This window comes from Chenopodium album, chromosome 11 (genome assembly GCF_948465745.1).
Source record: "Chenopodium album chromosome 11, dcCheAlbu1.1, whole genome shotgun sequence".
Taxonomy (NCBI): Eukaryota; Viridiplantae; Streptophyta; class Magnoliopsida; order Caryophyllales; family Amaranthaceae; genus Chenopodium; species Chenopodium album.
Genome location: NC_137844.1, coordinates 48,574,939 through 48,587,533, shown reverse-complemented (window position 1 = coordinate 48,587,533; position 12,595 = coordinate 48,574,939). Strand labels below are relative to the sequence as shown.

The 12,595-nt window shown below is 33.1% G+C and overlaps 1 protein-coding gene across 1 annotated transcript; it reads right to left on the bottom strand.

Annotated features, from left to right (window-relative positions):
• Positions 1-2,174: 2,174 nt before the first annotated feature.
• On the bottom strand, positions 2,175-6,564 carry LOC145566739 (uncharacterized). Its single transcript, XM_081626061.1, has 2 exons — positions 6,448-6,564; positions 2,175-3,707 (listed from the first exon to the last, which is right to left on the bottom strand). The coding sequence occupies exons 1-2, from the start codon at positions 6,562-6,564 to the stop codon at positions 2,175-2,177; spliced, it is 1,650 nt and encodes a 549-aa protein (XP_081482187.1).
• Between the last annotated feature and the right edge of the window lie 6,031 nt (positions 6,565-12,595).

Genomic DNA, 12,595 nt, shown 5'->3' with positions numbered 1-12,595 from the left:
GGGGGCTAAAGGTTCCGCTATTGATGTGGGTTTTGATGAAGTCGAGTTTTGATAATGTGATGTTATAAATTGGATTCACGTGAAACGGACTCATACAAAACCTTCTCGTATGTGTTTGGTTGACTCAAATGAGTTTATTTAAATAAAATACTTGGTAAAAGATGAGTTTGTTTTTATTATTACTTTTTTTGTATTAAAGGTGATAGAAATTACATAAACTTTTATATATGGCTGCCCACACTGTGTGGTCAATCATTATGGGGTTACTTTGGTAATGCTATATTTGGTCAGAGGTTACTAAGTTGGACAGGGGTTACTTTGTTAATGCTATAGGTGTTACTATTCGATCAGGGGTTACTAAGTCAGACAGGGGTTACATAGTTGTTAGGGGTTACTTGATTGGTCATGAGTTACTCGGTCATGGGTTACTCACTCACTCAGGGGTTATTAAGTCGGTCAGAGGTTACTCGTCGGTTAGAGGTTACTTGGTCGGCCAGGGATTAGTCGTCGATTAGGGGTTACTTGGTGTGTGTCAGCTAGTCACATGACGTGACCCGCCGCACACAAAAGTTGCAATAGAAATTAATGTAAATCTTAATAATAATTTTAATATAAAATATAACAATCAAAAATAAAAAATTTAAATAGATATTTATGTGAAATTTAATATTATCTTTGATTAATTACATATTAATTACAACTTTGAATTTTATATCTCACAAATAATACCTTAAAGTTGCAACATATGTAATGGAGAGAATAATTTTAACTTTTAAAATTAAAACCTTGAAAAGAGGGGTGGGGGAGAAAAAAAAAAAGTTGAAAGAAAAGCACCACCAAAAGCAAGCAAAGAAAAAAAAAGCAATGCCAACATGGCAAAAACACTATTTATCTTCCCTAAAATGAATAATACTAAAAGAGAGGTTATATATACGAAGAATATTACAAATTATTATATCTATTTGATAAATTAAACATATACTCCCCATACCATAAGACAAGTACTAGTAGTAAGTAGTAACATAACAGTGCTAAAGTTACAGCTGTCAATTCAGATAAATGGGTCGGGTTAGGGTCAAGTTAGTGTAGGTCAGGTTAACTCGGGTCCGGTTCAGGTTGGGTCATGCTTGAGTCGGGTCACTGCAGGGTCATACATTTTATCGGGTTTGAGTTAAGTTTAGGTCGGATCAATAACAGGTCGGGCTACATTCGGGTCGGGTGAATAATAAGTTGGGTTTAATTTGGGTTTTCACGGGTTATAACAAGTTAGGGTCATTCTCAGGTTTTAATCGGGTTCGATTCAAGTCAATAATTTGCGGGTTATAGTCAGGTCGGGTCATTCTCGGGTTCGAGTCACGTTCGGTTCAAGTCAATAATTTGTGGGTTATAATAAGGTCAGGTCATTTCCAAGTCAGGTCATTCTCAAGTTCGAATTTGGTTCGGTTCAAGTGATCAATAATTTGCGGATTATAATCAGGTTAGGTCATTTCCAAGTCGGGTCATGTTCGGGTTTTGACGGGTTAAAACGGGTTTGGGTCAATCTTGATTCAAGTAAGGTTGGTTCAAGTCAATAATTTACGGGTTAATGTTCGGGTTCAAGTCTCAAATACTCGGGCTAACTCAGGTCAAGGGTTAGTTTCAGGTCGGGTCATATCGAGTTCGAGTCACCATTTTTCCAAATTTTAACAGATCAGTTAATCATTGAGTTCGAATAAATTTTTTGAATCGGGTCAGCTTTTGACAACTGTAATGCTAATGAACATCCAACCATGTAAGTTGTTTAAAACACCCACTATTGAATGGAAACTTCTAAAGATTATACCTTGTAAAACTTACGGAACAAGAATCACGTGAAAGGAAAAAGAGCACAAGTCTGCCATTTGAAAAACGGGCATTCAACAAGCTAGAAAGGCCCAAGCCAACGAAAATCAAATCAAGCAAAGTCAAACACTCAAAGGGATGGATTAAGTATTTCTGCATTTGGTTTTCAACTCTCAAAATATTTTAAACTTTGAAATTCAATTGTGAAATGCAATCTAATATAATGAGAGGATTTTTTGATAACCATAGTAGCCAATTGACATATTAGAACCAGTTACTCTTTTTCAATAGTTGGGATTGTATAATTCCTTTTTTTTTTTTTTTTTTTTTTTTTGACAAAGGATACAAACAGATTACTTATTAATACTAAAGCTAATAAGGTTAACCGCCGCTTCTCCAGCTATAAGATGAGCTCTTTGAACGCGCTGACGATCCGCCCTGTGTACACTACAGAACTGAAAGGTTGAGCCAAGATGCTGAATCTTGCGGATAAGCCAAAGGTAAGCTATGTTACCCTGGCCATCACCCCGTAGGAGGGAAACAAGATTACATGAGTCAGTAAACACCGTGAGAGAATGAAACCCCTTATCAAAAGCCCACTGTAACCCATACAAGCATGATAGTGTCTCCGCGTGTAAAGCGGAAGAACATACCCCGAAGTTACTTCCACCAATGATCCGATCATCCAACGGGTCATCATTATCCAAGCACCACCCCATACCGGCATGTTGAGAATCTTTGAACCAAGACCCATCTATTTGCATAGACTGTAAAGCACTCCCATGAGAATTTAGCCCAAGCCGAGCTACGAAGAACCCAGGCGGAAGAAGGGGACCACCATCACCCCCCACATCATTTGTGGAACTTGAAAAGGCATCCGACGCTACAAACATTGAGTGCGAATCCATGACGGCGGCGAACTGAGAGTCAAACGGCCGTAATGCGGACGAATCCTGAAAGACTCTAGCATTCTGACATAGCCACAAACTCCAAAGTGTACCAACAAAGGTACCTAAGCGAGTACTAGAATGCCCATCCTGACTAATAACAAGTCGGATATAATGTAGGATCCAACTTGAGAGAGAAAGGTCTCCATAAAATTCTGAGCGGATACCAAGGCAGCCGCCCCTCCAAACTAAGCGTGCTATAGTGCACATTCTGAAAAGATGTTGCAAGTCCTCTGGTTCTGAACGACAGAGGTCACAGAACACATCTTGAATCGGAACTCCTTTGTGAAGGAGCTGAGCCTTAACTGCAAGAGCCCGGTGTAGCAGTTTCCATAAAAAGAGCTTCCATTTAGGTTGTATCTGGAGAGACCACAAAACTTTCCAAAAGGAATCAGTACTAGAAGGTTTCGAAACAGGAGAAAGTTGCTGTTGCAGCATTGCATAACCTATTTTCACTGAATATGTTCCAGATGGGGTGCTCGCCCAGAAGCAGAAGTCTTCCTGAGTCGTATCAGGTACCTCCATGGCGAGGATTGTAGAGGCAGCTGTTGGAACAAACCAGTCAACTACCTTAGTAGTATCCCACAGCCTTGTCTGAGGATGGATAAAAAAATTAACCATTTGCGCAGCAGAGCTTGACAAAGGAATTCCGGGTTTGAACTCCGGAACACCGCCATTGACCCACCTGGCCGAACCAGCCAGGGTGGAGAGGCCATTACCAATCTTCCAATTGCAGCCTTGTTGTAAAAGTGTCTCTGCCTTAAGTAACCCCCGTAAGGCATACGAATGACGACCAGAAAAGGTACGGCGACTATGAGGGTTATTGGACAGGAAGGTAGTACGCGCACCGAAAACTTTGGAAACCAGCAGCTGTGGATTAGAAAAAATTCTCCAAACCTGTGGATTGTATAATTCCTTGTACCCCAAACTAACATCATTCTATCGTATAGTCCATATAAAAGTATTTAGCAAATTTAAGGGTGTATTTTATTTAACTAGTTATTTTTAGTTATCTAAATTATTTTTAACAAATTTATCATACATTATTAGAAAACTATTTTAAGGAACATTTAGTTCAATAAAATATAATAAATGAATTGGAAACCCTGAACTTAGGCCCTGTTCACTTCACCTTAAAAAAATAATATTAAGTAAAAATAATTTCAGTTCAGTAAAAATAAGTTCAATTCAGTAAAATTAATTTTAGTTCAGTAAAAATAATTTTAGTTCAGTAAAAATAAGTTCAGTTTAGTAAAATTCAGTTTTTTTAAAGAAGAATTATAATAGAAAATCAGTAAAAATAATTTCAATTCAGCAAAACTAATTTCAGTTCAGTAAAATTAATTTAAGTTCGGTAAAAATAATTTAAGTTCAGCAAATATACATTTGTTTCAGGAAAAATTCAGTTCAGCAAAAATAAGGTGAAGAGAACGGGGCCTTATACTAAGATGGAATGGATTATTAAGAAAGATGTAGCATGTTAACTTTGTTTGATTTAGATTAGAATAATTATGGATTTGTGTTGAGTTAAGATTTGTGTTTATAATTGAATGGATTTATGATCTTAAGAGGTGAGGTGAGGTGAGGTGAGTACGCTGAACTGGGGTTACATATTAAACTATTTGAGCTAATTTTAGTTGTAAACTTAATTTTGATTTTATTTTAAATAATCTTAAGTTCTTAACTTATTTTTCTTAGACATATCGTATTTTAGTGGAAATTAGCATAGTGTCAGTGTGAATGTGCGATGCACGGTTTATAAATCATATTAATCCCGTAGGCAAAAAAAACCAAAAATAATTCAATTAGTAATAAAGAGCTCATTTTCACTAACAATTTAATTATTAAAATTTTGTTAAATCCCAGTTAAATCCTAGTCCCATATACTATTTTGTTAAATCCTAGTCCCATATACTATTTTGTTAAAATTTTGTTAAATCCTAGTCCCATATACTATTTTGGGCGTTTAAAAAAGATCTACCCATATTGAATGTATTCCACTTTTAACTAAGTTTTTATTTCCTATTTTATAAATATTAAATTCTGATTAGTTAAAATAATTGATTGTGAATTGATGACATAACTCTAAATAAAGAAATTATTCCCTTGAATTATGCAGTTATGGTTGACGGTTTCCTAAAAAAAATATAAAAATAAATAAATAAATAAGGCAAAACTATTTATGAATTGTTTTTTACTTTAATGTTTGATTCCAAATATTCTTCTTTTCTTATTTTATGTGATTGTTTCCAAATGGGACTATCATAGTTGCACTATAAAATTTACATTTAAGAATTACAATACACAAAGTATAATTTATTACTAACAATAAAATACAAAATTTTGTTAGGATCGGAAATCATAAAGATCTTATGCATGTATAAAACTTGCTTTTTATTGATAGATTTAAGTTTGAAGTTTAACAAAAATAATTATGCTTCAATATATAAATAATAATTATTAGAAATATTTATATAAATAAGACAAGCATATAAGGGAGTGAGATTTTTCAGTCTCACATTTAGATGCTTGTCTTTTAGTAAAGCATTTAGATTCATGAATTGAAGGAAAAAGCATAGTCTAAGAACTTTGAAACTGAGCACGAGTTAATAAGCCAAAAAATATATTTGATATGATACTATGTCATGATTCTTCGTCAATTAATAAGTGAATTGCTAAATACCGCCAACAAAATTGATCAAAACGCCAACATTTCGTCTAAAGAGACCTTTATACCCTTACTCATCCAACTTCACCCCGCCTCAACTTTCTTTGTGCTAAATTATCTAACCACCATCCAAGCCATCGGATTAAACCGCCGGCAACCACCGCACAACCCCCCAATGACGACACACCACCTCCTAACCACGACGGGGTGGTCCCACTTCACCCACCTCAACTTTCTTTCTCCTAATTTTTCTCACCACCATCCAAGCCACCAGACAGAACCACCGATGATCATCGCACAACTCCCCCACTAGTGACCCACCACCTCTTAATCACTGATGGAGAGGTGGTGGGTTTTTTTTTTGGACGACTAAGGAAATCAGCGCCCAAAACCGGTTGAACCGGATTGCCAATCAGCGTCCAAAGCCGGTTATATCGGGTGGCCAACCGACGACCAAAATCGATTGGCCAGGGTAACAATCGGTTTTGAGCACCGATTACCGGTGGCATCAATTGATTTTGAGCGCCGACGGTGAGCCGCCAAAAAAAAAAGAAAAGGAAGACGATCTGGTTTTGCTGACCACCGCAATGTCGGTTCGTCACCTTCGAACTTCACCATCACTTCCCATCACCTCTGACTAGGAGACCATCGTTGCTGCTTCCTTTCAGCCTACTAGAATCCGAGCAAATAGCGACGACGACTAGCAAAACTGTCGTAATTTTTTAATTCTACGACAGCTTTTGATTTATTCGTAATATTATGACAATTTTATAATCTTTCATTGATTTATGACGGTTTTTGGTTAATAAAACTGATGTAATAGAGATTAAAAATAATTGTAAATTTTATTAATATTTACGACAGCTATAAACTGTCGCAAATTACGATGGTTTTAAAAACCGTCGTAATTTGCGACAACTTATGGCTGTTGTAGAATTATTTTTTTATTAATATTTTAGTTACGGGTATTTAAAAGCCCTACAACCACACACCAAGCCCTAATCCGATTACCATCCGTCGTTTCATCTCCCCTCTCACTTTCCCTCTCCTCTCTCTTGGTTCATCTCTCCTCCTCATTTCTCTGTTTCTCAATTTCTCTTTCCTCTTCTCAATTTCATTAGTCACCATCTACACTACTCTCTTATCTTTCTTTCTCATGTAAAAAAAAAAAAAAAAAAACTTCATGGTCGAATTTCTTTGGGCTAATTCTTTTGTGGTTGCGGTCTTGGAGCACAAAACTTATGTTTGGAGGTCTAATTTCGTCATGTTGGGGTTTATTTGGTCAAATTCGACCATTGAAATTCCAGATCTGGAGTTTTTATGTTCGAATTTGACCATAAAAACCCAAATCGTTGAAATTTTCAAAGGTATGTTAATTTTTATTTTATTTTTTTTAATTTTTTTTGTATACATTCATAATTTTGTGTTTAATTACCAATTTATTTTGTTATTTCTCGTTTAAGTTGGTTATTTGTGTTTATTTTCAATTATTTGAAGTTAACTTGATTTATGGGGTGAATTTTTTTTATTTAAAGGTTATTATTGTTGATATGTTAACTTTCATTTACTTTTTTTCGATTTGATAAATATTTTGTGGTTTTTTTTTTATTTGTTGTGGCTTTTTTGTAATTTGCATATTACTTTTTTCAAAAATTTCTGGTTTTTCATTAAATTATTTGTTTGATTTTGTTGGGTTTTTTTAATTAGTTGTTGTATAAATGTATTTCATGTAATTTGCGACAGTTTTAAACTGTCGTAAATTTAGTTTAGCGACAAAATATAAAACTGTTGTTGAAATTATCAAAAATGTCGTAATAATTTTTTACGATAGTCAAACTGTTGTAAAAATGAAATTTTGCGAGATAGTTGACTACGACAAACCTATTACGAAAGTTGGTTGTCGTAACTATTTTGAGCGACAATTATTGTTATTTTTTGTGACAGATTTTGTCTGTCGCAAAACCGCTTATTTCTTATACTGACCCATGATCGTCGTTGCCGCTTCCCTTCACCTTCGACGTATGGTCGCCACTGTAGTTTTATGTTGTTTAGGAAATGGGTGATGAGAGAGAAAGAATGGTGACTGTGAGTCTTGTGGGGGATGAGAGAGAAAAACAAAGAAGAAGATGAGTGAGGATTATGTAAGGGTACTGGTGTCCATTCACTTTAAATGTTGCAAAGTAAATTCATATGTGGCTGGCTACATCGTGTGGCCATGATTACTTGATTAAGGAATATTTGGTCGGTCAAGGGTTATTTGGTTTGGGGTTACTCGGTCGGTCAGGGATTACTCGATTGGTCAAAGGTTACTATAACACCTCAAATCTCCCTCTACGGAAATACTAGTATAATACGTATAATTATACTATATAGATAGATTTTAGAGTATTACCGCCGCGTGGTTATGCAAGGCTACTAAAAAATACTGAACTCAATAACAAAACTTGCATCGGAAAAATCGTAATATTATTATGAGTACTCAAAATAAAGACAAAATCAACATTTCTAAACTAGGTGAATCCCTGGACTCTCATATTCTCATTCATGACTCCACCTGAAAATAGTCAACAAATGGTTACCATTAAGGTAAATAGGGCGAACCAAAACAAATAGGAAAATACGAATTAACATAATATACTAAGTAAGATAATCGCAAGATAATGTAAACTCAATTTTTTAGCAAACATGCTTTTAAAATCAATCGTGAAATTTTAATATTTATTTCAATAATTTCAAACCTCATAATTCAAAACCAATTCTCAAGATTCTCAAAATAATTCCAATAAATCCAATCCTCAAAATTCAATAAATATAGTTTTCAAAGCAATAAAAATACATTCCTTTAATTTATTCTAATATCCTCTCCTAAGTGTGCAACCCCCCAAATTAGTATCTTTATATTGAAAGGCTATCTTTGAGGAAAGAGTAGGTCATACAAAATTCATAGTCTTATCAACCAAATCCGCATAGTGGGATTACATAAACATGCTTTTAAAGCTTTAATAGATAATTCAATAATTCTTATGAAATTTCTCTTTGAGAAAAAAAGAAAAAAAAAACCAACCTTTATAATAAAATAACTCAAACTCCTTTTTATTTAATTCAACATACTTTAGAATCAAACCTTTTAATAATTCAAACCATTCAAAACATGATATTAAAATCCTTTCTCAAACATCTTTATTTTAAAACATGAATTCTAAAACTTAATTCATAAATCATAATTCAAATCAGTTTAATTCAATCACCAATAAAAATCATATGAAAGCATACTATTTAAACCAATCACTTTTGAAGATACCTAGCCACCTAAACCTATATATGCATGGACTACAAAACTCTTTAAAAATAATATTTTAATATAAAATTATGACTTTGAAATGGGTATTTATATTTTAGAAAAATAACTATGAAGAAATAAAGGAATAGGATTAAACAAAATCATATTTGCGGCGTTGGAAAGGATAGGCAGAATTTGCAGAGGCCATAACTCTTTCAATATAACTCCGAATTGGGTGATTTTTGAGCCTAACGTCAAGGATTTTTCAAGAGGAACTGAAACATCAAAACTCCAAAAAGTGACCAAAAGTGACCGAAAATTGGCTTCAAAGGTATAAGAGATAATTTGTATGAAAAGAGGAGAAGAAAAGTAGAAAAAGATATAAGGAAAAGAACAATAAGAGAGAAGAAGAGACTTAGGTTTTGGTGTGAAGAATATGAGAGGTATGAGGGGGTATTTATGGTTATAGCTAGGGACTTGCTTGCAATTTAGAAAATATCCTTGCTATTAGCTTAACCATTGAAGTTAAAATTTTAAATTAGCTTGGTCAAGCAAAATTTTCTTAGCTAAGCTAATTTTCTTAAGAAAATACTTGCAAAAAAAATGAGTTGATACATTAATGAAATTGAATGTACAAAGCTTATTAACAAATTAAGGCTCAATTAATTCACAAGCTACTAGCTAATTATTGGAGCACAAACTAGCTACAAAAAAGATTAGGTTGAAATTTTATGTGGCATAATAAGCTAATTTGCTAATTAGCTTACCAGTGAAGTTGCTCTTATAGGCTAGAACATACAAGAATTAAAGTAAGAAAACGTAGGAAGAATTATGGCAAATTTAGTTTAAGGAATTACTTGAAAAAGAGAGTTTAAGAATTATAGAAGGTTTAGTTTATGGTGATTAAGAAATAAGGCCAGGAAATAAGGTAAATAAATTGATCATGTAATAAAAGAAGGCAAGTGAGCTCACTTGGAGAATAATTAAGAAAGTAGGTTATGAAAAGTGTTAAATAGTAAGATGATCATAAAATAGTATAAAGAAATAAAAACTTGCTTGAAAAATAAGTATGGGAGATTTAGTATCAAAATATATATTATCAAATATAATTAGTAAGATATTTTTTTATAAAAATAGGAAAACTTGGGAATTTAATTAATTTAAGGTAATATAATTAAATCAAACGAAATCTATTTAATTTTCCTCATAAAATCCGAATTTATTAAGCTTCCAAAACTCATTTTTATTTTCTAAATTCAAACCAAATAATAAAAATAAAATCAAATTTTATTTACTCAAAAATCCAAAAATTACATATTAATATTCGATTTTATGAAAACATTTTAATTAAGAAATTTGATAAAATTCAAACCATATATGTATAAATAAAAATCAGATTTTATTTTATAGAAAAACTGAAAATTATTACTAATTTTCTGTTTAATAAAAAAATACTTAAGGAAATTCTTTTAATAAAATTGGACCAAAGAATATTTATGAAACCAGATTTTTATATACTTTTTGAAATATCCAAAAATATATAATTTTGGTTTTTCTAAATTAATTAAATGGATAATTGTTTTTATCAAAAATCTAATAAAATAATTAAGAATGAAAATCTATTTGGCTCCAAAATTCAAATAAATAATTCAATTACCATAATACCCTTTATAGAAGATAATTAGTAATTAATTAATTAGAAAATACGTCTCAAAAATACGTGATATTACAGTTACTCTTGTGTCAACCGACCACACAATGTGGTAAGCCTCACAGAAAACGCGATGTTGGTACTCCATTCGTTACTTGTTTATTGCCCCATTTTTTTGGTGCATCTTATTTAAGATTTTCCAAGCTATATATGGTAAGTTATTTCGATCATAAACTCAATGCTTCCCACTTGCAAACCAATCTATGTGTAATTTTTTTCACCTAGGATTTGTTAAAGTGAATTTTGTTAATGAAACAGTAATAAAGGATCGAGTAGAACTAGATACGATAAAAACAATGTGTTTGGATCGAAGGAAATGGAGGGAAAGGAAGGGAAGGGATCAAAAATGGAGGGTAGGAGTTTCTTTCATTTGGATATGATAAAAAATTAGGGATAGATAAGGGGAATTGGAAGGGAGAGAAATGGAAGGACTAAATTCTAGGAAAATGATCCCTTCAATAATGGAGAGATTTGGAATAAAAACTCATCCTTCTTTCTTCCCCTTTCCTCCTCTTCACCTCCTTCCCTTTCTTTTCCTTCCCTTAACATTACCCAAACAAACTAAATAGAGTTGCCCCCCAAAAAATGAAACTTTGTAAAAGTCAATTTATTTTGACTTTGGATTAAAGTATGAAGGAAGATAGCCACTTTTATATTAATTTTACAGTTTGTTTGGATAGCAAAGTGAAGAAGGAAGGGGGAGAATGGAAGGGGATGGAGAATAAGGCTACATTTTCCCTTTAAATCTTTCCAACATTGGAAGGATTTAATTTATTAAAAAGGGAGGGAAAAGGGAAAATGTATCCTTTTATTTCCCTTCCCTACTACCAAAAAGTATCCATAGAAGGGAGGATGATTCCCTTCTTTTCTGTTCTCTTCCTTTCCTTCTAAATCTCTCAATCCAAACAATGTGTTTGTGAGATTTGATCATACAATGGTTAGATTTAGGCCTTGTTCACTTCACCTTAAAAAAAATAAAATGGGCCTTAATCTGCAATTAAAATACTTCCTTTGTTTTGTTTTACTCGCAACATTTACTTAAAAACAAATGTTTTCTATTACTTATAACATTTCTAGATCTTTTGTCAAAAAAAAAACATTTCTAGATCTTTCCATTTTTAGTAAAAGTTTTTAAATAAAGTTACAAAAACATCCTTACATGAAACTTAATAACCTCAATTACGTACTTTAAACATAATTAATTAAAAACTATTCTTATCTAATTAAACTCATCTTATCTTTCTCAAATCATCAAATTAATCCACATTCATTTCTTTATTTTCTCCATAATCTTCCTTCATCATCAAATATCTCCATCTTCTTCCTCATCCCAATTATTTTTCTCTCTCCTCCTCCAACTCCATTCTCATAATTTGTTGAAGAAAACCACCCTTTATTGCGTCGATTCCAGAACTGATAGTTTTCGTAGGTGGGTTCGAAATATCATATCGTTCGGGTTTTAGGTTCTTGGGTTGTGGGTTTTGGGGTTTCGGGTTTGAGTTCAATTTCAAGTTTCTGGGTTTGGTTTTTAGGTTCATGGGTTTGATTGTGAGTTTGGTTTTAGAGTTCATGGATTTGAATGTGGGTTCAAGGATTTAGTTATGGGTTTGTGCTGGGTGGTGCATGGGGTCGTACTAGGAGGTTTGTGGGTTCGTCTATTCGTGCTGGGTGGTTCTGTTGTAAATAAGGAAGAAGTCTAGTACAAAAAGTATTGAAATATTAAGCAAGATCAAAAAGATGATATTACAAACAAAAGTACAAAACCGGTGTGTCGTGATGTAAATCACTGACTTGAAAACGAAATCTCGGCACAACCACGGTACTCAATTGTATTCACCGGCACGTTCCCTAAGGTTAACACACCACTTCCACACAAAGACACTTTTGGGTGGAGGGTTGGAGTCAAGTATCTTATGCCCAAAGAGAGATGTGTTTAAGCTGTTGTGTTTTGTGTATATTTCTTGTATATGTAAAAATCAGAAAAACATCCTCCAATTTATAGAAATGAATGATTGAAGAAGATAAAAGATCATGGAGGAATCTTCTATGAAAAGGAAAATAAAATCAGAAATATTATGGTGATTAAAAAACCATTATCAACCTCTTAAATGGGGGGTTACAAGAAATCAAACAAGAAGAGGAATCTAAGGGAACCATTAGAATCCAAC